The sequence below is a fragment of the Hyperolius riggenbachi genome, chromosome 10, assembly GCF_040937935.1.
Source record: "Hyperolius riggenbachi isolate aHypRig1 chromosome 10, aHypRig1.pri, whole genome shotgun sequence".
NCBI lineage: Eukaryota > Metazoa > Chordata > Amphibia > Anura > Hyperoliidae > Hyperolius > Hyperolius riggenbachi.
In genome coordinates this window covers 242,470,367-242,496,372 of record NC_090655.1, presented here as the reverse complement: position 1 = coordinate 242,496,372, position 26,006 = coordinate 242,470,367, and the positions used below count along the sequence as shown (strand labels likewise).

Sequence of the window (26,006 nt, the reverse complement as noted above, 5' to 3'; positions counted from 1 at the left end):
CCTCCTGCTGTCTGTGTGTTTCCACTGCCAGGGAGCACATACAATGGCGCTTCCAACATGCGTGCGCCACCAGCTATTTGTTACGCTCAAAAATAGCTGCATTTCTTTAAAAAAAAAAATTTGAAAAGAGAAATAAGTGAAGAAGAAGACGATATAGAAGAAGATGAAGAAGATGAAGAAGAAGAAGATGAAGATGATGAAGAAGATGAAGAAGAAGAAGATGAAGAAGATGAAGATGAAGAAGATGAAGAAGAAGAAGATGATGAAGAAGAAGAAGAAGAAGATGAAGAAGAAGATGAAGAAGATGAAGAAGAAGAAGATGATGAAGAAGAAGAAGAAGAAGATGAAGAAGAAGATGAAGAAGATGAAGAAGAAGAAGAAGAAGATGAAGAAGATGAAGATGAAGAAGATGAAGAAGATGAAGAAGAAGAAGATGAAGATGATGAAGAAGAAGAAGATGAAGAAGAAGATGAAGATGATGAAGAAGAAGAAGAAGAAGAAGAAGATGAAGAAGATGAAGATGATGAAGAAGATGAAGAAGAAGATGAAGAAGTTGAAGATGAAGTAGATGTAGAAGAAGAAGAAGAAGAAGATGAAGAAGATGAAGAAGAAGATGAAGAAGATGAAGAAAAAGAAGATGAAGAAGAAGAAGATGATGATGAAGAAGATGAAGAAGAAGAAGAAGAAGACAATATAAAAGAAGAAGATATAGAAGAAGAAGATATAGAAGAAGAAGATATAGAAGAAGAAGAAGAAGATATAGAAGATAAAGAAGAAGAAGAAGAAGTATATACAGTACTGAACAAATTTCTGGACACAACTTCTCTTTTCAACTTTTTTTTTTTTAAAGGAACATCCCCACATAATCACTTGCTGTTGTTACTTGGAAAAAAAGAGGTTTCTTGCATCATTCACCCTCAAAACAAGTGTTGGAAGCTATTTAAGGCCATTTCGAATAGTCAGCTCGAATAATGAGCTCGAATACCGACTCGAATAGTGAGCTCGAATTCCGAGGTCGAATCGAATAGTAAAAATTATTCGACTCGAATATTCGACTGATCTCGAATAATTTACTATTCGAATTCGACCTAACTCGAATTTTGAAAAGGGGTATTTGAGCACCACTATGTGAGAGGCTCATCCCAATGGCAGGCAGCAGAGGAGAGCTCAGCCTGTGCTAGCATCCGGGACATTCCTCCGCATAATATTCCCCTCCAGAGGTCAGTAGCCCCCCAGCCCCGTATAATGTGTGGCGGGGATCCCCTCCTTCATATTGCGGGGGCAGTGACAGGAGACCCCGTATTAGAGACATGTTACCCCCTGATAATGATGGAGACAGAGGAGATCGGGGGAGCAGGAATCAGAGCTGGTCACATTACAGGGGGATTTCCCGGCCACTGTCGCCGCTCAGAAGCCCCCCGTGACTGTAATGGGGGAGGGGATACCCCTGCCAGCCGGGCGGCCGCACACAGGGGGCGCACCGCTACTTTCCGGGGGGAATAAACCCACTTTTCTCCCGGTGAGGAAACACAAGCAAAGAGCCGAGGAGTGACAGCTGTGTGGAGGGGAGGGGTGGCTGAGAGTCCGGATCCCACCAATAGGAAGACGGGACGCGCTACTGTCAGCAGCCAATGGCAGCGCAGCCGGAGAGAGTATATAAGCGCAGAGCTGGCGATCACTTGCAATGTTACACTTTGTTGCAAAATAACTAGGAAGATGGCAGAGACCGCCCCAGCAGCCGCCCCTCCCGCAGCGGAGCCCGCCGCCAAGAAGAAGCAGACTAAGAAGGCGGCAGCCGGAGGAGCAGCCAAGAAAGCCAGCAAGAAGCCTTCCGGCCCCGCCGTGTCCGAGCTCATCCTCAAGGCCGTGTCCGCCTCCAAAGAGCGCAGCGGGGTCTCCCTGGCCGCCCTGAAGAAGGCTCTGGCTGCCGGAGGCTACGATGTGGAGAAGAATAACAGCCGCCTCAAGCTGGCCATCAAGGGCTTGCTGACAAAGGGCAGCCTCGTCCATGTCAAAGGCACCGGCGCCTCCGGATCCTTCAAGGTCAGCAAGAAGGAGGCAGCCGGCAAAGAGCACAAGAAGCCGGCGGCGGCCAAGAAGAAGCCAGCGGCTGCCGCCAAGCCTAAGAAGCCGGCTACTGCCAGGAAGCCCAAAGCCGCCAAGTCCCCGAAGAAGCCTAAGAAAGCCCCCAGCGCCGCCAAGAAGAGCCCCGCTAAGAAGGCAGCCAAGAAACCGGCGGCAGCTGCTGCCAAGAAGCCCAAAGCTGTCGCTAAACCCAAGAAAGCTGCCAAGAGCCCCGCTAAGAAGGCAGCCAAGCCTAAGGCCGCCAAAAGCCCGGCAAAGAAGGCAGCAAAGCCCAAGAAGGCTGCTCCTAAGAAGAAATAAGCTGCAGCTTGTCTCTCCAGAAACACAAAGGCTCTTTTCAGAGCCACCCACACTTTCCCTGAAGGGCTGCGATATTTCTCATTCACATTGTTACCAAGCAGTGCATATAGCTGTTAGTGACAGGGCTGTTATTGGCAGATATGCATGTGCTGCTCTTCCTGTGGATGTGAGAACCGGGTGAGGTGGGGATTGCTTAATATAGTTGCGGTTAATCTAACCCTGGGTTCAGTTTTAGATGATCATCAAGTCTTTACATAATGCTCCAGTCACAATTACATTAGGAACGCATGGTGTGTAGTTTATTTTATATAGTCGCTGATAAAAATCAGTGGCTGCTGGTACATATCCTACTAGCTTTACCTAAACCTACACCACGCCCAACAATTTGGGCGCCCATATTTAAGTAAATACCGTTTTATAGCCCGGGAATTCGGGCGCCCGATACAAATAGTGGAGGCGGAACTCGGACACGGCTGGAGTACCCCGGATAGTTTTTATTGGCCGGGTGTAGTTATTCTGAGATGAGCGGTCTAAGCTCTGGTACATTTCTGCCGGCGAGCAGCCCTGCACTGTTTGTAGACGGTATGATAGCGGCACTACAGCTCTGTATGGAGAACATGGGGGCGGCTCTGATCTAAGTTACAGAATTGCCGGGTGCCCACAGCGTGTCTGTGTACAGGGAACGGTTACTCGCTGCCAACGCTTTGGAAAATAAGAGTCAATCTGGAGGTCAAACAAGCTCTATCCATTCTTAACGTTCCAACAAAATAAAATGTTTGGGCGCAACAATAAAAATTACTATATCTAGTGAAGTTGCAGTGTTAGGGACGGGTACCCAGCTGCTTGTAAGTGACGAAAGGGAAATACGAGGAATTACTTTTTCTGGATCACATGGATAGCCGCCTCTCCCATCTGCCCCATCCTAAAGTTCTCAGCATCACAAAGCTTTTATGCAGCAAATTCAGCAATTTATGTGGAGCAGCAGATCGGGGAATACTTATTAGTCAGGCGCTTTTATGTAGGTAAAAATAAACAAAAACTACAGTAGCCGATGTTTTCCCAAATATCCCGCGCGCATATTAGCGGTCTTTCCCTCCATTTTATCCATCTCCAACAAATAGATTTCCCTAGATTCCATCGGTCACGACGTTTTGCACTCCCTGTGCTATTACTGCCGAGAATTTACCGCCGTCATGTGGTCTCTGTGCTGCGAGCATCTCCCTACTTCCCAACCATACTATTATTCCGGCACAGATCGGTCTCCATTCACATCGCGGATGAGCCGGCTACAGGAAGCGTACATGAGAATTGTCTCCAACCTTTGGGGCAGCCGTTATCCGCTGGAACGCTACTGCAATTATAGCCGGTGACGTCACCACTTCCCATCGCAAAGGAATAATGGAAGCCGCTGGTGAGTGCTGATGAATAAGCAGCGGTTAGATGGTTGCTCAGTGTAATACTTCCCTAGAGATCTCTTCACATCTTCCGATGGATGCAACAATACCACGTTATAGTGCGCAGCTTGTATAGCAATGTAATAATACACGGAGATATAACAGCACTTCTATAGATATAGTGGGTGGCCCTGAAAAGGGCCTTTTGTACAATAAGGAGAATTGGGATTAGCTTAGCCCCCGAAGCCGTAGAGGGTGCGGCCCTGGCGCTTGAGGGCGTACACCACATCCATGGCGGTGACCGTCTTCCTCTTGGCGTGCTCGGTGTAGGTGACGGCGTCCCGGATGACGTTCTCCAGGAAAACCTTCAGCACTCCGCGGGTCTCCTCATAGATGAGGCCGGAGATGCGCTTGACACCCCCTCTGCGGGCCAGGCGGCGGATGGCGGGCTTAGTGATGCCCTGGATGTTATCCCGGAGCACCTTCCTGTGCCGCTTGGCGCCTCCTTTCCCGAGTCCCTTCCCGCCCTTTCCTCGGCCAGACATGATAGTAATGTTGCTTCTTCTCTGCTGTAGAGATGAATTGATCTGTGCTGCCGCTTCCCCTCCTCTTATACAGCCTGGGCGGACCTGAGGGGAGACTGCACAGAAGGGGGCGGAGCAGATTTTCCAGTGATTGTGTTGGGTTTGTTCGCCCCCGCCCAGCCCAGCCCTGTTAATGAAAGTAAATCAGTGACTATGTACTGCTTGGAAAAAGCTTGTCTTTCTTTCATATAATACTTCCGAATACATTGCAATATTGTTTTTTTATCCATACTGTTGACATTCGGATACATTCCATTATATCCGTTTATTTTCTTGTGATTGCGTGTATCATGTACGGTCCTGATCTGGAATTCTTAATTAAAAAAAGCCCGGAACTCACTGATCTCTCATAGGACACAGACATTTAGGTCACGGATTGTTAAACTGGCGGGATATGGATGAGACGTTCCAGTCCACAGAACATCGGCGGGAAATGTGAAATTTGTTTTAGCGCTCAACCAACCAGCGCCAGACGCTTCTCCATAAAGCCAGTAAAGAACGCCAAGAAAGTATTAATTCGGATTGCTGGCTACAGATGTTTCTATGTACAGATAAGAGTGTTTCAGTCAGTTATGTCGAAGTTGCGCCTTACATTTCCCAGGACAATTGTGGAAGTTGAGGATTCATACGTTAACACAGATAATTGTGTCATGGAAGTTATGTAGCTGTGATAATACGTGTGCACTTCACTACAAGCTGCTGTGTGGGATTGAAAAAACTAAACCTGAGCGTTATCGGGGCCAATCTGAGGACGAGGAACATTTTATACCGCGCTTCTCTCCTTGCGGAGCCAAGGCGCCACCAGATAAAATTGCAGCTGGTAGGGGCGAGTGTGATCACGGGGATCGCTTTTACATACTGGATTGAACTGCTGCTCGAAGTTTGGTCAAAGCCTAACAAACCGCTATGCCAGTGTGGGTATGAGTAGTATCACTAGATGACATGTGATTAGACTGATGAAAGCATATGCAGCTACTGCCGCTACATTACTGCTCTGTATGGAGAATGTAGGGTGGCTCTGAAAAGAGCCTTTGTGTTGTGGGTGACAATGTATGACGTGCTTATGCCCTCTCGCCGCGGATCCTGCGGGCCAGCTGGATGTCTTTGGGCATGATGGTGACCCTCTTGGCGTGGATGGCGCACAGGTTGGTGTCCTCGAAGAGCCCCACCAGATAAGCCTCGCTGGCCTCCTGCAGAGCCATGACGGCCGAGCTCTGGAAGCGCAGGTCGGTCTTGAAGTCCTGGGCGATCTCCCGCACCAGGCGCTGGAAGGGCAGCTTGCGGATCAGCAGCTCGGTGGATTTCTGGTAGCGGCGGATCTCTCGGAGAGCCACTGTACCGGGCCGGTAGCGGTGAGGCTTCTTCACTCCTCCGGTGGCCGGGGCGCTCTTCCGGGCGGCTTTGGTGGCCAGCTGCTTGCGGGGAGCTTTCCCTCCGGTGGACTTGCGGGCGGTCTGCTTGGTTCTGGCCATCGCTCAATCGGCTGATTCTTCTCACAGGCGAGAATAGACTGAGGAGAGCGGCCGGGAAGAGCCTTTTTGTACACCCTGCGCCTCTCTGTCATTGGCTGCCTCACGAGATCCAATCACAGGGCGGCCTCCTAATTGCCCCACCCAGAGCAGCCAATAGCTGACCGTGAAACGCACAGTATTATCCCCATTCTCCAACTCGCCCTCTGCCATGCTAATACCCATTCATAAGCGCCGTGTCTTCTGATTGGCCAGGGTGATGGGGAGGAGATTTTATCTGATTGGCTACTGGAAAATATTTGTTATTTTTCAAATGTCCCGCCACAATATTGCTTATCCCGCCATTCTACGTTGCCTGATTTTGTTCTTATTTATTGAATTTTCTATCAGCTCTAAATTATACTATTTATAGCTAAAGCGTCAAATATAAGTGGAAAGGAATAAAGGTAGATGAGTCACGTTTCTATGCAGATCTGTATTCTGGATCGATTCGTGACGGCGGAGCGGACAGGCTGATGGTTACTCTTTGTTATGGAGACAGATTAGGAGAGCCGAGATCTCCCCAGCCGGGGCAATAATACGAGTCCCCTCGCCCCACAAACGGACTGATCTGACCGAGCGGAGCGTTCTAGATGTCTGGGAATCGGGATTAGTTTTGCTGGAGTAACCACATGTCCCAGCAGATCGAATATTTAGGTGGTTTGGCGTTCATCAGCTATCAGATTCACCGAGATTCCTTTCAGGATTATGTTCTTGTTAAAATAATATACTCTTGAAAGCGATACTTTATGCGCTTTTATTGATACATTTATTTACCTTTCAAACCATCACCATCCATGCACCCCATTAGTTTCATTCCATAGAATTATACAATACGTATTATTTAGAACCGTCACCCTGCCTTGTCCGGATGAACCGCTTCGAAAACCCCATCACCAGCTACACTGACGCCAGGATGGACTCGATAAATACACAACTTCTGCCGCTGGCTCGTGTGGCCGCAGCGCATCAGTAATTGTGTTCTCAGAAACACTGCGGCATCTCCAAGTACACACAGAGGTCTCTGGGGTTCTAATGGAACATAGTCAGTGGCAGCAGGGGAAACTATTCAATACATTAGTCACCCCTGAAGCTCCCCAGCGCCAATTCAGAAATAAAGATTAGGAAAATATATTTATTTTAAATCAGAACCAATCGGCTACAGATCAATAACACCAGCGTGGGAATCCCCTTCCGTGCTCAGCTTATGACTTCAGTAGTAATAGTACCGGGAACACTAAGGTTAAAGCGCGCAAAAAACACCAACAGCAATACATAGCCCTGCAGTGAATGAGTGGGTGGCTCTGAAAAGAGCCTTTGGGTTTCCTGTGTAGTCGGGTGAGAGGCGATTACTTGGCGCTGGTGTACTTTGTGACGGCCTTGGTGCCCTCGGACACGGCGTGCTTGGCCAGCTCTCCCGGCAGCAGCAAGCGAACGGCGGTCTGGATCTCCCGGGAGGTGATGGTGGAGCGCTTGTTGTAATGAGCCAGGCGGGAAGCTTCCCCGGCGATGCGCTCGAAGATGTCATTGACGAAGGAGTTCATGATGCTCATAGCCTTGGAGGAGATGCCGGTGTCGGGGTGCACCTGCTTCAGCACCTTGTACACGTAGATGGCGTAGCTCTCCTTCCTGGTCTTCCTGCGCTTCTTGCCGTCCTTCTTCTGCACCTTACTCACCGCTTTCTTAGAGCCCTTCTTGGGCGCCGGGGCGGACTTGGCTGGTTCAGGAGCCATGCTGATTCTCAGTAACTCTGCAGAGTGCGGAGAGACAATGAGGAGCAGCGCCGCCTCCCCTCCTTATATAGGCGGCCTATGCTAATCAGGCGCCAGGAGAGCCGGCTCACACTATTGGAGAGCGTCACTAGCGCCGCCTGATTACCGCCCCTTATATCTGATTGGCTGGAGGAGAAACTTTCGCGGTTGAATAGTGCAACAAAGAACTGTGCGTACAATTGGTTGCTAACGATGAGAGCTCCGCCCCGGCATTTGCTGATTAGCGGATTGCTAGACCGGCATACTATTGGCTGAGTTGAATAGCAGCCAATCAGGAGGCAGCGCGGGGCGGGCAGCAGAGTATATAGGACAGGAGGAGAGGCGGATTTGGTGATTCTCGTGTTGGAGAGTTATCTGTATCCCTAAAGTCATCATGTCCGGAAGAGGCAAACAAGGCGGCAAGGCTCGTGCCAAGGCCAAGACTCGCTCCTCCCGGGCCGGGCTGCAGTTCCCAGTCGGCCGTGTTCACCGACTGCTGAGGAAGGGCAACTATGCGCAGCGGGTGGGGGCCGGAGCTCCGGTCTATCTGGCCGCAGTGCTGGAGTATCTGACCGCTGAGATCCTGGAGCTGGCTGGTAACGCCGCCCGGGACAACAAGAAGACCCGCATCATCCCCCGCCACCTGCAGCTGGCCGTGCGCAACGACGAGGAGCTCAACAAGCTGCTGGGTGGGGTGACCATCGCCCAGGGGGGCGTCCTGCCCAACATCCAGGCCGTGCTGCTGCCCAAGAAGACCGAGAGCCACAAGGCCGCCAAGAGCAAGTAATTCCCTGCAGCAGCCGGACACACATCGTACGAAACCACAAAGGCTCTTTTCAGAGCCACCCACTCTGTCTATAAAGAGCCTAATGCGCATTATTACTGTACAGATTATGCTTATAATTACAACTAACGGGTACACCCCATATTAGTGGAGACCGATGTATAAAACAATGGTTACATTTCAGACTGAAGTCGCACCCAATATCGTATAAGTTATCAGTGAACAGGTAGAATGTAATGCGGCTGTATAGGAACTGCCATCCACATGCATTGCATATAAGTAAGCTGAGCAGCCTGCAGAAAGAACGTATAGAAGGCGTGCACGAGCGCTATTGGCAGCCAACAGACTAGTGATGGGAATTCCGGCTCTTCTCGGAGAATCGGCTCTTCTGAATCGGCTCCCATTAAAGAGACGGCTCTCAATCGGCTCTTCATTAAATAACACTGGACACCACTCAGAATCGGAGGAAAAGCCCCGTCTCCATGACAACTTCAGACTGCTTCTCTCACTCGGGCAATCCCTCCTGCTACTGCTCTGGCCTGCCCTTATACACTCCTACAGGCTGCAAGAGGAGGACTACATCCCCCAGCATGCCTCAGCGCCCTTTATTACACAGCAAATCAGAGCTGTGTGGGGTGGCTGAGGCATCGGCTCTTTCAAAACTGAGAGCCGGCTCTTGTCGCTCACAGTAAAGAGCCGGCTCGTTCGTGAACGACCCATCACTACAACAGACAGCATCAGCTGTATACCCGGTGCAGGGAACGTTCATCTGCAGGTTAAATCTTAACGGGCATGTTTTAATAGTTTGGGGTATTCATTAGAACCACCCAATAGTACAAACCACAACATATTCAACTATACAAGTCGGGCTCACAATGTAGAGAGCAAATATTCTGGCAGCGCTATTGGCTGACGAGCCAATGCTCCTGTAGCTGTGATTGGTGGAGGCACAACCGTTGCGGTTTTCAGATTTGCCGCCGAATTTCCCCGGAGCAGCCGGGATGGATGTGCAGCTCTGTGTTGCGGCATTATGTGATGCTGTACCGGCAGCTGCCCCGTACTCCTCTCTAGAAGCTGTATGCCCCCTATAGCCGGCTGTGTCACCCGGGATGGGACCGGAGACAGATCGGTGCTGGAATAGCGGTGTGGTTGGATAGCAGGAACACGCTCGCTGCTGCTGCTGTCGGTCTGTGTTTCCCACTGCCAGGGTACACAGAATTACATTCTGCTGCCACTCTGCCACCAGCTATTACGTCAAATAATAGCTATATATCTGTGTAATTTGTTTTACAAACAAAACCGAAAAACCATAAAAAAAAGGTTTAATTTTTCTGAGGTGCCCGGGTTGAAAACTGTGTTGTCCCAGTTGTGTATTGGACACAATGTGGGCTGCACGACCGCTGTCTGGGACCTCCTGCCTGCTGTGTTTATTTACAGCCCTGGTATCACCGCTAGGTACCAGGGCTATTATGTCACGCTGCCTGCCTGCTGCCACACTCACACTACTCCTCCATTCCTCCTGCTGATGCTGCTGTCTGTCTGTGTTTCCCAACGCCAGGGTACACAGATTTACCTTCTGCTGCCACTCTGCCACCAGCTATTACGTCAAACAATAGCTGCTCACATTACTCCTCCATTCCTCCTGCTGCTGCTGCTGCTGTCTGTCTGTCTGTGTTTCCCAACGCCATGGTACACAGATTTACCTTCTGCTGCCACTCTGCCACCAGCTATTACGTCAAAAAATAGCTATATCTGTGTAATTGGTTGTAAAACCAAAACTACAAAACCATAAAAAAAAAAAAAAGGTTTAATTTTTCTGAGGTGCCCGGGTTGAAAACTGTGTTGTCCCAGTTGTGTATTGGACACAATGTGGGCTGCACGACCGCTGTCTGGGACCTCCTGCCTGCTGTGTTTATTTACAGCCCTGGTATCACCGCTAGGTACCAGGGCTATTATGTCACGCTGCCTGCCTGCTGCCACACTCACACTACTCCTCCATTCCTCCTGCTGATGCTGCTGTCTGTCTGTGTTTCCCAACGCCAGGGTACACAGATTTACCTTCTGCTGCCACTCTGCCACCAGCTATTACATCAAACAATAGCTGCTCACATTACTCCTCCATTCCTCCTGCTGCTGCTGCTGCTGTCTGTCTGTCTGTGTTTTCCAACGCCAGGGTACACAGATTTACCTTCTGCTGCCACTCTGCCACCAGCTATTACGTCAAAAAATAGCTATATCTGTGTAATTGGTTGTAAAACCAAAACTACAAAACCATAAAAAAAAAAAAAAGGTTTAATTTTTCTGAGGTGCCCGGGTTGAAAACTGTGTTGTCCCAGTTGTGTATTGGACACAATGTGGGCTGCACGACCGCTGTCTGGGACCTCCTGCCTGCTGTGTTTATTTACAGCCCTGGTATCACCGCTAGGTACCAGGGCTATTATGTCACGCTGCCTGCCTCATTGACTGCCTGCTGCCACACACTCATCCTCCTCCTCCTGCTGCTGAATTTACCTCCTGCTGTCTGTGTGTTTCCACTGCCAGGGAGCACATACAATGGCGCTTCCAACATGCGTGCGCCACCAGCTATTTGTTACGCTCAAAAATAGCTGCATTTCTTTAAAAAAAAAAATTTGAAAAGAGAAATAAGTGAAGAAGAAGACGATATAGAAGAAGATGAAGAAGATGAAGAAGAAGAAGATGAAGATGATGAAGAAGAAGAAGATGAAGAAGAAGAAGATGAAGATGATGAAGAAGAAGAAGATGAAGAAGAAGATGAAGAAGATGAAGAAGATGAAGAAGATGAAGATGAAGAAGATGAAGAAGAAGAAGAAGATGAAGAAGAAGATGAAGAAGAAGATGAAGAAGAAGATGAAGAAGAAGAAGAAGAAGATGAAGAAGATGAAGAAGAAGAAGATGAAGATGATGAAGAAGAAGAAGATGAAGAAGAAGATGAAGATGATGATGAAGAAGAAGAAGATGAAGATGATGAAGAAGATGAAGAAGAAGATGAAGAAGTTGAAGATGAAGTAGATGTAGAAGAAGAAGAAGAAGATGAAGAAGATGAAGAAGATGAAGAAGAAGATGAAGAAGATGAAGAAGAAGATGAAGAAGAAGATGAAGAAAAAGAAGATGAAGAAGAAGAAGATGATGATGAAGAAGATGAAGAAGAAGAAGACAATATAAAAGAAGAAGATATAGAAGAAGAAGATATAGAAGAAGAAGATATAGAAGAAGAAGATATAGAAGATAAAGAAGAAGAAGAAGAAGTATATACAGTACTGAACAAATTTCTGGACACAACTTCTCTTTTCAACTTTTTTTTTTTTAAAGGAACATCCCCACATAATCACTTGCTGTTGTTACTTGGAAAAAAAGAGGTTTCTTGCATCATTCACCCTCAAAACAAGTGTTGGAAGCTATTTAAGGCCATTTCGAATAGTCAGCTCGAATAATGAGCTCGAATACCGACTCGAATAGTGAGCTCGAATTCCGAGGTCGAATCGAATAGTAAAAATTATTCGACTCGAATATTCGACTGATCTCGAATAATTTACTATTCGAATTCGACCTAACTCGAATTTTGAAAAGGGGTATTTGAGCACCACTATGTGAGAGGCTCATCCCAATGGCAGGCAGCAGAGGAGAGCTCAGCCTGTGCTAGCATCCGGGACATTCCTCCGCATAATATTCCCCTCCAGAGGTCAGTAGCCCCCCAGCCCCGTATAATGTGTGGCGGGGATCCCCTCCTTCATATTGCGGGGGCAGTGACAGGAGACCCCGTATTAGAGACATGTTACCCCCTGATAATGATGGAGACAGAGGAGATCGGGGGAGCAGGAATCAGAGCTGGTCACATTACAGGGGGATTTCCCGGCCACTGTCGCCGCTCAGAAGCCCCCCGTGACTGTAATGGGGGAGGGGATACCCCTGCCAGCCGGGCGGCCGCACACAGGGGGCGCACCGCTACTTTCCGGGGGGAATAAACCCACTTTTCTCCCGGTGAGGAAACACAAGCAGAGAGCCGAGGAGTGACAGCTGTGTGGAGGGGAGGGGTGGCTGAGAGTCCGGATCCCACCAATAGGAAGACGGGACGCGCTACTGTCAGCAGCCAATGGCAGCGCAGCCGGAGAGAGTATATAAGCGCAGAGCTGGCGATCACTTGCAATGTTACACTTTGTTGCAAAATAACTAGGAAGATGGCAGAGACCGCCCCAGCAGCCGCCCCTCCCGCAGCGGAGCCCGCCGCCAAGAAGAAGCAGACTAAGAAGGCGGCAGCCGGAGGAGGAGCCAAGAAAGCCAGCAAGAAGCCTTCCGGCCCCGCCGTGTCCGAGCTCATCCTCAAGGCCGTGTCCGCCTCCAAAGAGCGCAGCGGGGTCTCCCTGACCGCCCTGAAGAAGGCTCTGGCTGCCGGAGGCTACGATGTGGAGAAGAATAACAGCCGCCTCAAGCTGGCCATCAAGGGCTTGCTGACAAAGGGCAGCCTCGTCCATGTCAAAGGCACCGGCGCCTCCGGATCCTTCAAGGTCAGCAAGAAGGAGGCAGCCGGCAAAGAGCACAAGAAGCTGGCACAGGCCAAGAAGAAGCCAGCGGCTGCCGCCAAGCCTAAGAAGCCGGCTACTGCCAGGAAGCCCAAAGCTGCCAAGTCCCCGAAGAAGCCTAAGAAAGCCCCCAGCGCCGCCAAGAAGAGCCCCGCTAAGAAGGCGGCCAAGAAACCGGCGGCAGCTGCTGCCAAGAAGCCCAAAGCTGCCGCTAAAACCAAGAAAGCCGCCAAGAGCTAGTGTTGGGCGAACATCTAGATGTTCGGGTTCGGGCCGAACAGGCCGAACATGGCCGCGATGTTCGGGTGTTCGACCCGAACTCCGAACATAATGGAAGTCAATGGGGACCCGAACTTTTGTGGTTTGTAAAGCCTCCTTACATGCTACATACCCCAAATTTACAGGGTATGTGCACCTTGGGAGTGGGTACAAGAGGAAAAAAAAATTAGCAAAAAGAGCTTATAGTTTTTGAGAAAATCGATTTTAAAGTTTCAAAGGGAAAACTGTCTTTTAAATGCGGGAAATGTCTGTTTTCTTTGCACAGGTAACATGTTTTTTGTCGGCATGCAGTCATAAATGTAATACATATAAGAGGTTCCAGGAAAAGGGACCGGTAACGCTAACCCAGCAGCAGCACACGTGATGGAACAGGAGGAGGGTGGCGCAGGAGGAGAAGAAGGCCACGCTTTGTGAGACACAACAACCCCGGCCTTGCATGAGGGCAAGAAGCGTGCGGATAGCATGCTTTGTACCGCCATGCAGTCATAAATGTAATAAAGATAAGTGGTTCAATAAACAGGGACCACGCGGCAACGCTAACCCAGCAGCAGCAGACGTGATGGAACAGGAGCAGGCGCAGGAGGAGAAGGCCACGCTTTGTGAGACACAACAACCCAGGCCTTGCATGAGGGCAAGAAGCGTGCGGATAGCATGCTTTGTACCGCCATGCAGTCATAAATGTAATAAAGATAAGTGGTTCAATAAACAGGGACCACGCGGCAACGCTAACCCAGCAGCAGCAGACGTGATGGAACAGGAGCAGGCGCAGGAGGAGAAGGCCACGCTTTGTGAGACACAACAACCCAGGCCTTGCATGTGGAAAAAAAGCGTGCGGATATAGCAGCAATGCTTTTTGCCGCCATGCAGTCATAAATGTAATACAGATGAGAGGTTCAATAAACAGGGCCCGGAAACGCAACACCATCCCAGATGTTCATTGGTCATGTTACTTGGTTGGGGTCCTGGAGTGTTGCGTAGTCATTTCCAATCCAGGATTGATTCATTTTAATTTGAGTCAGACGGTCTGCATTTTCTGTAGAGAGGCGGATACGCCGATCTGTGACGATGCCTCCGGCAGCACTGAAACAGCGTTCCGACATAACGCTGGCTGCCGGGCAAGCCAGCACCTCTATTGCGTACATTGCCAGTTCGTGCCAGGTGTCTAGCTTCGATACCCAATAGTTGAAGGGTGCAGATGGATGGTTCGACACAGCTACGCCATCTGACATGTAGTCCTTGACCATCTTCTCCAGGCGATCGGTGTTGGAGGTGGATCTGCACGCTTGCTGTTCAGTGGGCTGCGGCTGCATGGGTGTCAGAAAATTTTCCCACTCCAAGGACACTGCCGATACCATTCCCTTTTGGGTACTAGCTGCGGCTTGCGTTGTTTGCTGCCCTCCTGGTCGTCCTGGGTTTGCGGAAGTCAGTCTGTCTGCGTACAACTGGCTAGAGGAGGGGGAGGATGTCAATCTCCTCTCTAAAGTCTCCACAAGGGCCTGCTGGTATTCTTCCATTTTGACCTGTCTGACTCTTTCTTCAAGCAGTTTTGGAACATTGTGTTTGTACCGTGGATCCAGAAGGGTATAAACCCAGTAATTGGTGTTGTCCAGAATGCGCACAATGCGTGGGTCACGTTCAATGCAGTCTAGCATGAATTGAGCCATGTGTGCCAGAGTCCTACCAGAATCCTCATCATCCTCTTGTGAGCGTTGTGATAGTTGTTGTGATGCATCATAGTCGTCACCTTCCTCCTGGTCTGCTTCTGCTGACCATTCGCGTTGAATTGTGGAAGTCCAACGTGCACCGCTCTGGCCCTCGTCAGTGGTGGCATGAAATTCCTGCTCCAACTCCAGCTGTTCCTCCTCCTCTTCTTCGTCATAGCTGCTGGGGCCAGCGTTCCCTGAGGCGGATGGCCTGATGTTGGTACCATCACGCTGATCGTTTTCTCCTTCAGATTCCCCCAGTTGCATCATGACAGCTGTTTCCTTGATTTTTAACATCGACCTCTTCAGTAAACACAGCAGTGGTATGGTAATGCTGACTGAAGAGTTGTCACTGCTCACAAGCAACGTGGATTGCTCAAAATTTTGGAGGACTTGGCAGAGGTCCAACATGTTGGCCCAATCGGATCCACAGAAGCTTGGCAGCTGGCCGGATGCGCCTCGGTACTGCGCCGTCATGTACTGGACCACTGCACTCTTCTGCTCGCAAAAGCGGGCTAGCATGTGCAGCGTAGAATTCCAGCGCGTAGGGACATCACACAGCAAGCGATGGTGGGGGAGATTGAAGCGCTCCTGCATCTTGGCGAGTGCCCCCGAAGCAGTACTGGAATTTCTACAATGTTTGGACACTCGACGCACCTTCAACAGCAGATCGGGCACGCCTGGGTATGTCCTCAGGAACCGCTGAACTACTAGGTTCATCACGTGCGCCAGGCAAGGGATGTGTGTCAGCTTAGCCAACCTTAAAGCGCGAATGAGATTACTCCCATTATCACACACAACCATGCCCGGTTTCAGGTCCAGCGGTGCCAGCCACAAATCCGTCTGTTCCTTTATTCCCCTCCAAATTTCCTCCCCTGTGTGCTGCTTATCCCCAAGGCAGATTAGCTTCAGCAACGCTTGCTGACGCATGCCAACAGCTGTGCTGCACTGCTTCCACGATCCTACTGCTGCTGGGTTAGCGTTTCCGGATGAGGTACAGCTTTGAGATGCGTTGGAGGAGAAGGAGTCAGAGAGGTAGGTGCTGCTGTTATCCAGTGGGAGGGACGGCGGTGCAGCTGTTTGTGGCGTGGGCAACACCCGTGCCGTAGCAGGTGAGGAATCGCTGCCAGGCTCCACAAGGTTCACCCAGTGCGCGGTAAGGGAGATGTATCGACCCTGGCCGAACGCACTCGTCCAGGTGTCAGTGGTGAGGTGAACCTTGCAGGCAACGGCATTCTTCAAGCTTCGGGTTATTTTGCTGACCACGTGCTCATGCAACTCAGGCACTGCAGAGCGTGCAAAGTGGTAGCGGCTGGGAACCACGTAACGTGGGATGGCCACTGACATCATGCCCTTGAAGCTGTTTGTCTCCACCAATCGATATGGCAGCATTTCGCAGGCCAGAAGCTTGGCTATGCTGGCTGTTACTGCCACGGCCCGGGGGTCATTTGCTGGCAATTTCCTCTTGCGCTCAAACATCTCCGACACAGACAACTGAACCGTAGCGCTGCACACGGAAGGGCTGTTGGTTGTTGTGTTTGATGAACACTGGGAGACCTCAAGAGCACTACTCCGGAAAGTGACAGTGTCAGCGTCGTCTGATGTTTGTGAATGTTGTGAACCACGCAATGGCTGGTCTACTGCTGCTGCTGAGGCGGGTCTGGTGAACCCAAGGGAGGCAGTGTTGCTGGTACCCTGTCCTGACGCGTTTGCCCAAAGAGTGGGATGTTTGGATAGCATGTGACGGCTCATGCTGGTGGTGGAGAGGTTGTTAATATTTTTCCCCCTGCTCAGGCGGGTCTTGCACACCTTGCAAATCGCCATGGTAACATCCTCAGTGCAGTCTTCAAAGAAAGCCCAGACTTTGGAGCACCTGCCTCCTTGCTGGCGATTTCTGTTTGCTCCTCTTTTGCCTCTCACTTGAACTTCCACGCTTGTGGTGCCTGAAATTGCGCGCCGCCTACCTTGTGGCACAAGGCGAACTCGTGCAGCAGTGTGTTCTTCAACAGACTCATCTGTGCTGCTGCTACGACGGCGATGTTCTCGTTCACAAACAAAATCTGGGTCTCTGTCCACATTGTCCATACCCTCCTCTTCCATTTCCTCAAACTCGTCATATGTCATTGTGGGCCACCGCCGTGGAGTAGAGCTCCCCACAACAACCTCTGCGCAGCACACTCCAACGTCGTCTTCCAGATCTTGTCGGCCGACCTCCTGCAATTGCAACCCCTCCTGCCCAAATTGCTCTGGGATTTGGGTTTCCGAGTCCTCTTCGGACTCGCCTTGTATTTCAGTGCGCGGTGCATTTCCCACAGTTAACGGTTGTGAATCCAGGCACAACATTTCTGGCTGTTCCTCCATTGACCTTTGAAAGGTGGAAGTTTGTTGGGCTGGGAATAGCTCCTGCGAATACCCCATTGTGTCCTGAGGTAATTCATCGGACTGGTTATCTGGCAGTTGTGTGCGTGGTGTCGCTGCCGGTTGTGTCAGCTTTGTGCCCACTGGCTCCTTGTAACTGGCTGAGGACTCGGACCTCGTGCGTGATGTGCTGGTGCTGCTTAACCCACTGCTGGACGCTTGAGAGGTCATCCAAGTAATTATCTGGTCCTGTTCTTTTGGATTTGTGAGGGTTGTTGTCCTGGACAACATGGGCGGTATTGAGTGGGTTTTCTTGGGTGCTCCCCTGTGGCCTGTACGTGAACCGTCAGGGGAAACACCTCTTCCCTTGCCCCTCCCTCTTTCACCGGATTTCTTCCTCATTTCACTTATCCTTACAGTACACGCTGACTGGCAGCAGTACAGTGGCAGTACAGAAATGCTATACAGTACCACTATTCCCAGCAGCGACACAGAGCACAATGCTATACAGTGACGGGTGAGCGGTGTACCACTATTCCCAGCAGCGACACAGAGCACAATGCTATACAGTGACGGGTGAGCGGTGTACCACTATTCCCAGCAGTGACACAGAGCACAATGCTATACAGTGACGGGTGAGCGGTGTACCACTATTCCCAGCAGCGACACAGAGCACAATGCTATACAGTGGCGAACGAGCGGTGTACCACTATTCCCAGCAGACACAGAACAGTACACAGAATGCTATATAGTGTGGCTGAACGAGCGGTGTACCACTATTCCCAGCAGACACAGAACAGTACACAGAATGCTATATAGTGTGGCTGAACGAGCGGTGTACTACTGTTCCCAGCAGACACAGAACAGTACACAGAATGCTATATAGTGTGGCTGAACGAGCGGTGTACTACTGTTCCCAGCAGACACAGAACAGTACACAGAATGCTATATAGTGTGGCTGAACGAGCGGTGTACCACTGTTCCCAGCAGACACAGAACAGTACACAGAATGCTATATAGTGTGGCTGAACGAGCGGTGTACCACTATTCCCAGCAGACACAGAACAGTACACAGAATGCTATATAGTGTGGCTGAACGAGCGGTGTACCACTGTTCCCAGCAGACACAGAACAGTACACAGAATGCTATATAGTGTGGCTGAACGAGCGGTGTACTACTGTTCCCAGCAGACACAGAACAGTACACAGAATGCTATATAGTGTGGCTGAACGAGCGGTGTACTACTGTTCCCAGCAGACACAGAACAGTACACAGAATGCTATATAGTGTGGCTGAACGAGCGGTGTACCACTATTCCCAGCAGACACAGAACAGTACACAGAATGCTATATAGTGTGGCTGAACGAGCGGTGTACCACTGTTCCCAGCAGACACAGAACAGTACACAGAATGCTATATAGTGTGGCTGAACGAGCGGTGTACCACTGTTCCCAGCAGACACAGAACAGTACACAGAATGCTATATAGTGTGGCTGAACGAGCGGTGTACCACTGTTCCCAGCAGACACAGAACAGTACACAGAATGCTATATAGTGTGGCTGAACGAGCGGTGTACCACTGTTCCCAGCAGACACAGAACAGTACACAGAATGCTATATAGTGTGGCTGAACGAGCGGTGTACTACTGTTCCCAGCAGACACAGAACAGTACACAGAATGCTATATAGTGTGGCTGAACGAGCGGTGTACCACTGTTCCCAGCAGACACAGAACAGTACACAGAATGCTATATAGTGTGGCTGAACGAGCGGTGTACCACTGTTCCCAGCAGACACAGAACAGTACACAGAATGCTATATAGTGTGGCTGAACGAGCGGTGTACCACTGTTCCCAGCAGACACAGAACAGTACACAGAATGCTATATAGTGTGGCTGAACGAGCGGTGTACCACTGTTCCCAGCAGACACAGAACAGTACACAGAATGCTATATAGTGTGGCTGAACGAGCGGTGTACCACTGTTCCCAGCAGACACAGAACAGTACACAGAATGCTATATAGTGTGGCTGAACGAGCGGTGTACCACTGTTCCCAGCAGACACAGAACAGTACACAGAATGCTATATAGTGTGGCTGAACGAGCGGTGTACCACTGTTCCCAGCAGACACAGAACAGTACACAGAATGCTATATAGTGTGGCTGAACGAGCGGTGTACTACTGTTCCCAGCAGACACAGAACAGTACACAGAATGCTATATAGTGTGGCTGAACGAGCGGTGTACCACTGTTCCCAGCAGACACAGAACAGTACACAGAATGCTATATAGTGTGGCTGAACGAGCGGTGTACCACTGTTCCCAGCAGACACAGAACAGTACACAGAATGCTATATAGTGTGGCTGAACGAGCGGTGTACCACTGTTCCCAGCAGACACAGAACAGTACACAGAATGCTATATAGTGTGGCTGAACGAGCGGTGTACCACTGTTCCCAGCAGACACAGAACAGTACACAGAATGCTATATAGTGTGGCTGAACGAGCGGTGTACCACTGTTCCCAGCAGACACAGAACAGTACACAGAATGCTATATAGTGTGGCTGAACGAGCGGTGTACCACTGTTCCCAGCAGACACAGAACAGTACACAGAATGCTATATAGTGTGGCTGAACGAGCGGTGTACCACTGTTCCCAGCAGACACAGAACAGTACACAGAATGCTATATAGTGTGGCTGAACGAGCGGTGTACCACTGTTCCCAGCAGACACAGAACAGTACACAGAATGCTATATAGTGTGGCTGAACGAGCGGTGTACTACTGTTCCCAGCAGTGACACACAATGACTGGGGGGGACCCTGGCTAGCGTGGCTGGAGCGCGAACTACCCTGCCTGCCTACCCAAAGCTAAACCCACAGACAAATGGCGGAGATATGACGTGGTTCGGGTATTTATTTACCCGAACCACGTGACAGTTCGGCCAATCAGAGCGCGTTCGGGTCCGAACCACGTGACCCGTTCGGCCAATCACAGCGCTAGCCGAACGTTCGGGGAACGTTCGGCCATGCGCTCTTAGTTCGGCCATATGGCCGAACGGTTTGGCCGAGCACCGTCAGGTGTTCGGCCGAACTCGAACATCACCCGAACAGGGTGATGTTCTGCAGAACCCGAACAGTGGCGAACACTGTTCGCCCAACACTACCAAGAGCCCCGCTAAGAAGGCAGCCAAGCCTAAGGCCGCCAAAAGCCCGGCAAAGAAGGCAGCAAAGCCCAAGAAGGCCGCTCCTAAGAAGAGATAAGCCGCAGCGCGTCTCTCCAGAAACACAAAGGCTCTTTTCAGAGCCACCCACACTTTCCCTGAAGGGCTGCGATATTTCTCATTCACATTGTTACCAAGCAGTGCATATAGCTGTTAGTGACAGGGCTGTTATTGGCAGATATGCATGTGCTGCTCTTCCTGTGGATGTGAGAACCGGGTGAGGTGGGGATTGCTTAATATAGTTGCGGTTAATCTAACCCTGGGTTCAGTTTTAGATGATCATCAAGTCTTTACATAATGCTCCAGTCACAATTACATTAGGAACGCATGGTGTGTAGTTTATTTTATATAGTCGCTGATAAAAATCAGTGGCTGCTGGTACATATCCTACTAGCTTTACCTAAACCTACACCACGCCCAACAATTTGGGCGCCCATATTTAAGTAAATACCGTTTTATAGCCCGGGAATTCGGGCGCCCGATACAAATAGTGGAGGCGGAACTCGGACACGGCTGGAGTACCCCGGATAGTTTTTATTGGCCGGGTGTAGTTATTCTGAGATGAGCGGTCTAAGCTCTGGTACATTTCTGCCGGCGAGCAGCCCTGCACTGTTTGTAGACGGTATGATAGCGGCACTACAGCTCTGTATGGAGAACATGGGGGCGGCTCTGATCTAAGTTACAGAATTGCCGGGTGCCCACAGCGTGTCTGTGTACAGGGAACGGTTACTCGCTGCCAACGCTTTGGAAAATAAGAGTCAATCTGGAGGTCAAACAAGCTCTATCCATTCTTAACGTTCCAACAAAATAAAATGTTTGGGCGCAACAATAAAAATTACTATATCTAGTGAAGTTGCAGTGTTAGGGACGGGTACCCAGCTGCTTGTAAGTGACGAAAGGGAAATACGAGGAATTACTTTTTCTGGATCACATGGATAGCCGCCTCTCCCATCTGCCCCATCCTAAAGTTCTCAGCATCACAAAGCTTTTATGCAGCAAATTCAGCAATTTATGTGGAGCAGCAGATCGGGGAATACTTATTAGTCAGGCGCTTTTATGTAGGTAAAAATAAACAAAAACTACAGTAGCCGATGTTTTCCCAAATATCCCGCGCGCATATTAGCGGTCTTTCCCTCCATTTTATCCATCTCCAACAAATAGATTTCCCTAGATTCCATCGGTCACGACGTTTTGCACTCCCTGTGCTATTACTGCCGAGAATTTACCGCCGTCATGTGGTCTCTGTGCTGCGAGCATCTCCCTACTTCCCAACCATACTATTATTCCGGCACAGATCGGTCTCCATTCACATCGCGGATGAGCCGGCTACAGGAAGCGTACATGAGAATTGTCTCCAACCTTTGGGGCAGCCGTTATCCGCTGGAACGCTACTGCAATTATAGCCGGTGACGTCACCACTTCCCATCGCAAAGGAATAATGGAAGCCGCTGGTGAGTGCTGATGAATAAGCAGCGGTTAGATGGCTGCTCAGTGTAATACTTCCCTAGAGATCTCTTCACATCTTCCGATGGATGCAACAATACCACGTTATAGTGCGCAGCTTGTATAGCAATGTAATAATACACGGAGATATAACAGCACTTCTATAGATATAGTGGGTGGCCCTGAAAAGGGCCTTTTGTACAATAAGGAGAATTGGGATTAGCTTAGCCCCCGAAGCCGTAGAGGGTGCGGCCCTGGCGCTTGAGGGCGTACACCACATCCATGGCGGTGACCGTCTTCCTCTTGGCGTGCTCGGTGTAGGTGACGGCGTCCCGGATGACGTTCTCCAGGAAAACCTTCAGCACTCCGCGGGTCTCCTCATAGATGAGGCCGGAGATGCGCTTGACACCCCCTCTGCGGGCCAGGCGGCGGATAGCGGGCTTAGTGATGCCCTGGATGTTATCCCGGAGCACCTTCCTGTGCCGCTTGGCGCCTCCTTTCCCGAGTCCCTTCCCGCCCTTTCCTCGGCCAGACATGATAGTAATGTTGCTTCTTCTCTGCTGTAGAGATGAATTGATCTGTGCTGCCGCTTCCCCTCCTCTTATACAGCCTGGGCGGACCTGAGGGGAGACTGCACAGAAGGGGGCGGAGCAGATTTTCCAGTGATTGTGTTGGGTTTGTTCGCCCCCGCCCAGCCCAGCCCTGTTAATGAAAGTAAATCAGTGACTATGTACTGCTTGGAAAAAGCTTGTCTTTCTTTCATATAATACTTCCGAATACATTGCAATATTGTTTTTTTATCCATACTGTTGACATTCGGATACATTCCATTATATCCGTTTATTTTCTTGTGATTGCGTGTATCATGTACGGTCCTGATCTGGAATTCTTAATTAAAAAAAGCCCGGAACTCACTGATCTCTCATAGGACACAGACATTTAGGTCACGGATTGTTAAACTGGCGGGATATGGATGAGACGTTCCAGTCCACAGAACATCGGCGGGAAATGTGAAATTTGTTTTAGCGCTCAACCAACCAGCGCCAGACGCTTCTCCATAAAGCCAGTAAAGAACGCCAAGAAAGTATTAATTCGGATTGCTGGCTACAGATGTTTCTATGTACAGATAAGAGTGTTTCAGTCAGTTATGTCGAAGTTGCGCCTTACATTTCCCAGGACAATTGTGGAAGTTGAGGATTCATACGTTAACACAGATAATTGTGTCATGGAAGTTATGTAGCTGTGATAATACGTGTGCACTTCACTACAAGCTGCTGTGTGGGATTGAAAAAACTAAACCTGAGCGTTATCGGGGCCAATCTGAGGACGAGGAACATTTTATACCGCGCTTCTCTCCTTGCGGAGCCAAGGCGCCACCAGATAAAATTGCAGCTGGTAGGGGCGAGTGTGATCACGGGGATCGCTTTTACATACTGGATTGAACTGCTGCTCGAAGTTTGGTCAAAGCCTAACAAACCGCTATGCCAGTGTGGGTATGAGTAGTATCACTAGATGACATGTGATTAGACTGATGAAAGCATATGCAGCTACTGCCGCTACATTACTGCTCTGTATGGAGAATGTAGGGTGGCTCTGAAAAGAGCCTTTGTGGTGTGGGTGACAATGTATGACGTGCTTATGCCCTCTCGCCGCGGATCCTGCGGGCCAGCTGGATGTCTTTGGGCATGATGGTGACCCTCTTGGCGTGGATGGCGCACAGGTTGGTGTCCTCGAAGAGCCCCACCAGATAAGCCTCGCTGGCCTCCTGCAGAGCCATGACGGCCGAGCTCTGGAAGCGCAGGTCGGTCTTGAAGTCCTGGGCGATCTCCCGCACCAGGCGCTGGAAGGGCAGCTTGCGGATCAGCAGCTCGGTGGATTTCTGGTAGCGGCGGATCTCTCGGAGAGCCACTGTACCGGGCCGGTAGCGGTGAGGCTTCTTCACTCCTCCGGTGGCCGGGGCGCTCTTCCGGGCGGCTTTGGTGGCCAGCTGCTTGCGGGGAGCTTTCCCTCCGGTGGACTTGCGGGCGGTCTGCTTGGTTCTGGCCATCGCTCAATCGGCTGATTCTTCTCACAGGCGAGAATAGACTGAGGAGAGCGGCCGGGAAGAGCCTTTTTGTACACCCTGCGCCTCTCTGTCATTGGCTGCCTCACGAGATCCAATCACAGGGCGGCCTCCTAATTGCCCCACCCAGAGCAGCCAATAGCTGACCGTGAAACGCACAGTATTATCCCCATTCTCCAACTCGCCCTCTGCCATGCTAATACCCATTCATAAGCGCCGTGTCTTCTGATTGGCCAGGGTGATGGGGAGGAGATTTTATCTGATTGGCTACTGGAAAATATTTGTTATTTTTCAAATGTCCCGCCACAATATTGCTTATCCCGCCATTCTACGTTGCCTGATTTTGTTCTTATTTATTGAATTTTCTATCAGCTCTAAATTATACTATTTATAGCTAAAGCGTCAAATATAAGTGGAAAGGAATAAAGGTAGATGAGTCACGTTTCTATGCAGATCTGTATTCTGGATCGATTCGTGACGGCGGAGCGGACAGGCTGATGGTTACTCTTTGTTATGGAGACAGATTAGGAGAGCCGAGATCTCCCCAGCCGGGGCAATAATACGAGTCCCCTCGCCCCACAAACGGACTGATCTGACCGAGCGGAGCGTTCTAGATGTCTGGGAATCGGGATTAGTTTTGCTGGAGTAACCACATGTCCCAGCAGATCGAATATTTAGGTGGTTTGGCGTTCATCAGCTATCAGATTCACCGAGATTCCTTTCAGGATTATGTTCTTGTTAAAATAATATACTCTTGAAAGCGATACTTTATGCGCTTTTATTGATACATTTATTTACCTTTCAAACCATCACCATCCATGCACCCCATTAGTTTCATTCCATAGAATTATACAATACGTATTATTTAGAACCGTCACCCTGCCTTGTCCGGATGAACCGCTTCGAAAACCCCATCACCAGCTACACTGACGCCAGGATGGACTCGATAAATACACAACTTCTGCCGCTGGCTCGTGTGGCCGCAGCGCATCAGTAATTGTGTTCTCAGAAACACTGCGGCATCTCCAAGTACACACAGAGGTCTCTGGGGTTCTAATGGAACATAGTCAGTGGCAGCAGGGGAAACTATTCAATACATTAGTCACCCCTGAAGCTCCCCAGCGCCAATTCAGAAATAAAGATTAGGAAAATATATTTATTTTAAATCAGAACCAATCGGCTACAGATCAATAACACCAGCGTGGGAATCCCCTTCCGTGCTCAGCTTATGACTTCAGTAGTAATAGTACCGGGAACACTAAGGTTAAAGCGCGCAAAAAACACCAACAGCAATACATAGCCCTGCAGTGAATGAGTGGGTGGCTCTGAAAAGAGCCTTTGGGTTTCCTGTGTAGTCGGGTGAGAGGCGATTACTTGGCGCTGGTGTACTTTGTGACGGCCTTGGTGCCCTCGGACACGGCGTGCTTGGCCAGCTCTCCCGGCAGCAGCAAGCGAACGGCGGTCTGGATCTCCCGGGAGGTGATGGTGGAGCGCTTGTTGTAATGAGCCAGGCGGGAAGCTTCCCCGGCGATGCGCTCGAAGATGTCATTGACGAAGGAGTTCATGATGCTCATGGCCTTGGAGGAGATGCCGGTGTCGGGGTGCACCTGCTTCAGCACCTTGTACACGTAGATGGCGTAGCTCTCCTTCCTGGTCTTCCTGCGCTTCTTGCCGTCCTTCTTCTGCACCTTACTCACCGCTTTCTTAGAGCCCTTCTTGGGCGCCGGGGCGGACTTGGCTGGTTCAGGAGCCATGCTGATTCTCAGTAACTCTGCAGAGTGCGGAGAGACAATGAGGAGCAGCGCCGCCTCCCCTCCTTATATAGGCGGCCTATGCTAATCAGGCGCCAGGAGAGCCGGCTCACACTATTGGAGAGCGTCACTAGCGCCGCCTGATTACCGCCCCTTATATCTGATTGGCTGGAGGAGAAACTTTCGCGGTTGAATAGTGCAACAAAGAACTGTGCGTACAATTGGTTGCTAACGATGAGAG

The 26,006-nt window shown here is 50.1% G+C and overlaps 9 protein-coding genes across 9 annotated transcripts; 3 read left to right on the top strand and 6 right to left on the bottom strand.

Moving 5' to 3' along the window:
* The first annotated feature begins 1,710 nt into the window (after positions 1–1,710).
* Positions 1,711–2,399, top strand: LOC137536500 (histone H1B-like). Its single transcript, XM_068258713.1, has one exon. It carries the CDS (start codon positions 1,717–1,719, stop codon positions 2,383–2,385), a length of 669 nt encoding a protein of 222 aa, XP_068114814.1. The 5' UTR covers positions 1,711–1,716; the 3' UTR covers positions 2,386–2,399.
* A 1,613-nt stretch (positions 2,400–4,012) lies between these two features.
* LOC137537015 (histone H4) lies at positions 4,013–4,324 on the bottom strand. The gene has a single exon (XM_068259173.1). It carries the CDS (start codon positions 4,322–4,324, stop codon positions 4,013–4,015), a length of 312 nt encoding a protein of 103 aa, XP_068115274.1.
* Positions 4,325–5,404: 1,080 nt separating this feature from the next.
* LOC137537333 (histone H3) lies at positions 5,405–5,835 on the bottom strand. Its single transcript, XM_068259405.1, has one exon. The coding sequence runs from the start codon at positions 5,833–5,835 to the stop codon at positions 5,425–5,427; it is 411 nt and encodes a 136-aa protein (XP_068115506.1). The 3' UTR covers positions 5,405–5,424.
* Positions 5,836–7,196: 1,361 nt separating this feature from the next.
* Positions 7,197–7,609, bottom strand: LOC137536499 (histone H2B-like). Its single transcript, XM_068258712.1, has one exon. It carries the CDS (start codon positions 7,602–7,604, stop codon positions 7,221–7,223), a length of 384 nt encoding a protein of 127 aa, XP_068114813.1. The 5' UTR covers positions 7,605–7,609; the 3' UTR covers positions 7,197–7,220.
* Positions 7,610–8,016: 407 nt separating this feature from the next.
* On the top strand, positions 8,017–8,409 carry LOC137536498 (histone H2A type 2-B-like). The gene has a single exon (XM_068258711.1). The coding sequence runs from the start codon at positions 8,017–8,019 to the stop codon at positions 8,407–8,409; it is 393 nt and encodes a 130-aa protein (XP_068114812.1).
* A 4,191-nt stretch (positions 8,410–12,600) lies between these two features.
* LOC137537014 (histone H1A-like) lies at positions 12,601–13,184 on the top strand. Its single transcript, XM_068259172.1, has one exon. It carries the CDS (start codon positions 12,603–12,605, stop codon positions 13,182–13,184), a length of 582 nt encoding a protein of 193 aa, XP_068115273.1. The 5' UTR covers positions 12,601–12,602.
* An 8,992-nt stretch (positions 13,185–22,176) lies between these two features.
* Positions 22,177–22,488, bottom strand: LOC137537013 (histone H4). The gene has a single exon (XM_068259171.1). The coding sequence runs from the start codon at positions 22,486–22,488 to the stop codon at positions 22,177–22,179; it is 312 nt and encodes a 103-aa protein (XP_068115272.1).
* A 1,100-nt stretch (positions 22,489–23,588) lies between these two features.
* On the bottom strand, positions 23,589–23,999 carry LOC137537011 (histone H3). Its single transcript, XM_068259170.1, has one exon. The coding sequence runs from the start codon at positions 23,997–23,999 to the stop codon at positions 23,589–23,591; it is 411 nt and encodes a 136-aa protein (XP_068115271.1).
* A 1,361-nt stretch (positions 24,000–25,360) lies between these two features.
* LOC137536497 (histone H2B-like) lies at positions 25,361–25,773 on the bottom strand. The gene has a single exon (XM_068258710.1). It carries the CDS (start codon positions 25,766–25,768, stop codon positions 25,385–25,387), a length of 384 nt encoding a protein of 127 aa, XP_068114811.1. The 5' UTR covers positions 25,769–25,773; the 3' UTR covers positions 25,361–25,384.
* Positions 25,774–26,006: the final 233 nt, after the last annotated feature.

Coding starts and splice junctions, on each gene's coding strand:
- LOC137537013 (XM_068259171.1), bottom strand. CDS start 22,488: ATGTCTGGCCGAGGAAAGGGCGGGAAGGGACTCGGGAAAGGAGGCGCC.
- LOC137536500 (XM_068258713.1), top strand. CDS start 1,717: ATGGCAGAGACCGCCCCAGCAGCCGCCCCTCCCGCAGCGGAGCCCGCC.
- LOC137536498 (XM_068258711.1), top strand. CDS start 8,017: ATGTCCGGAAGAGGCAAACAAGGCGGCAAGGCTCGTGCCAAGGCCAAG.
- LOC137537333 (XM_068259405.1), bottom strand. CDS start 5,835: ATGGCCAGAACCAAGCAGACCGCCCGCAAGTCCACCGGAGGGAAAGCT.
- LOC137536497 (XM_068258710.1), bottom strand. CDS start 25,768: ATGGCTCCTGAACCAGCCAAGTCCGCCCCGGCGCCCAAGAAGGGCTCT.
- LOC137537015 (XM_068259173.1), bottom strand. CDS start 4,324: ATGTCTGGCCGAGGAAAGGGCGGGAAGGGACTCGGGAAAGGAGGCGCC.
- LOC137536499 (XM_068258712.1), bottom strand. CDS start 7,604: ATGGCTCCTGAACCAGCCAAGTCCGCCCCGGCGCCCAAGAAGGGCTCT.
- LOC137537014 (XM_068259172.1), top strand. CDS start 12,603: ATGGCAGAGACCGCCCCAGCAGCCGCCCCTCCCGCAGCGGAGCCCGCC.
- LOC137537011 (XM_068259170.1), bottom strand. CDS start 23,999: ATGGCCAGAACCAAGCAGACCGCCCGCAAGTCCACCGGAGGGAAAGCT.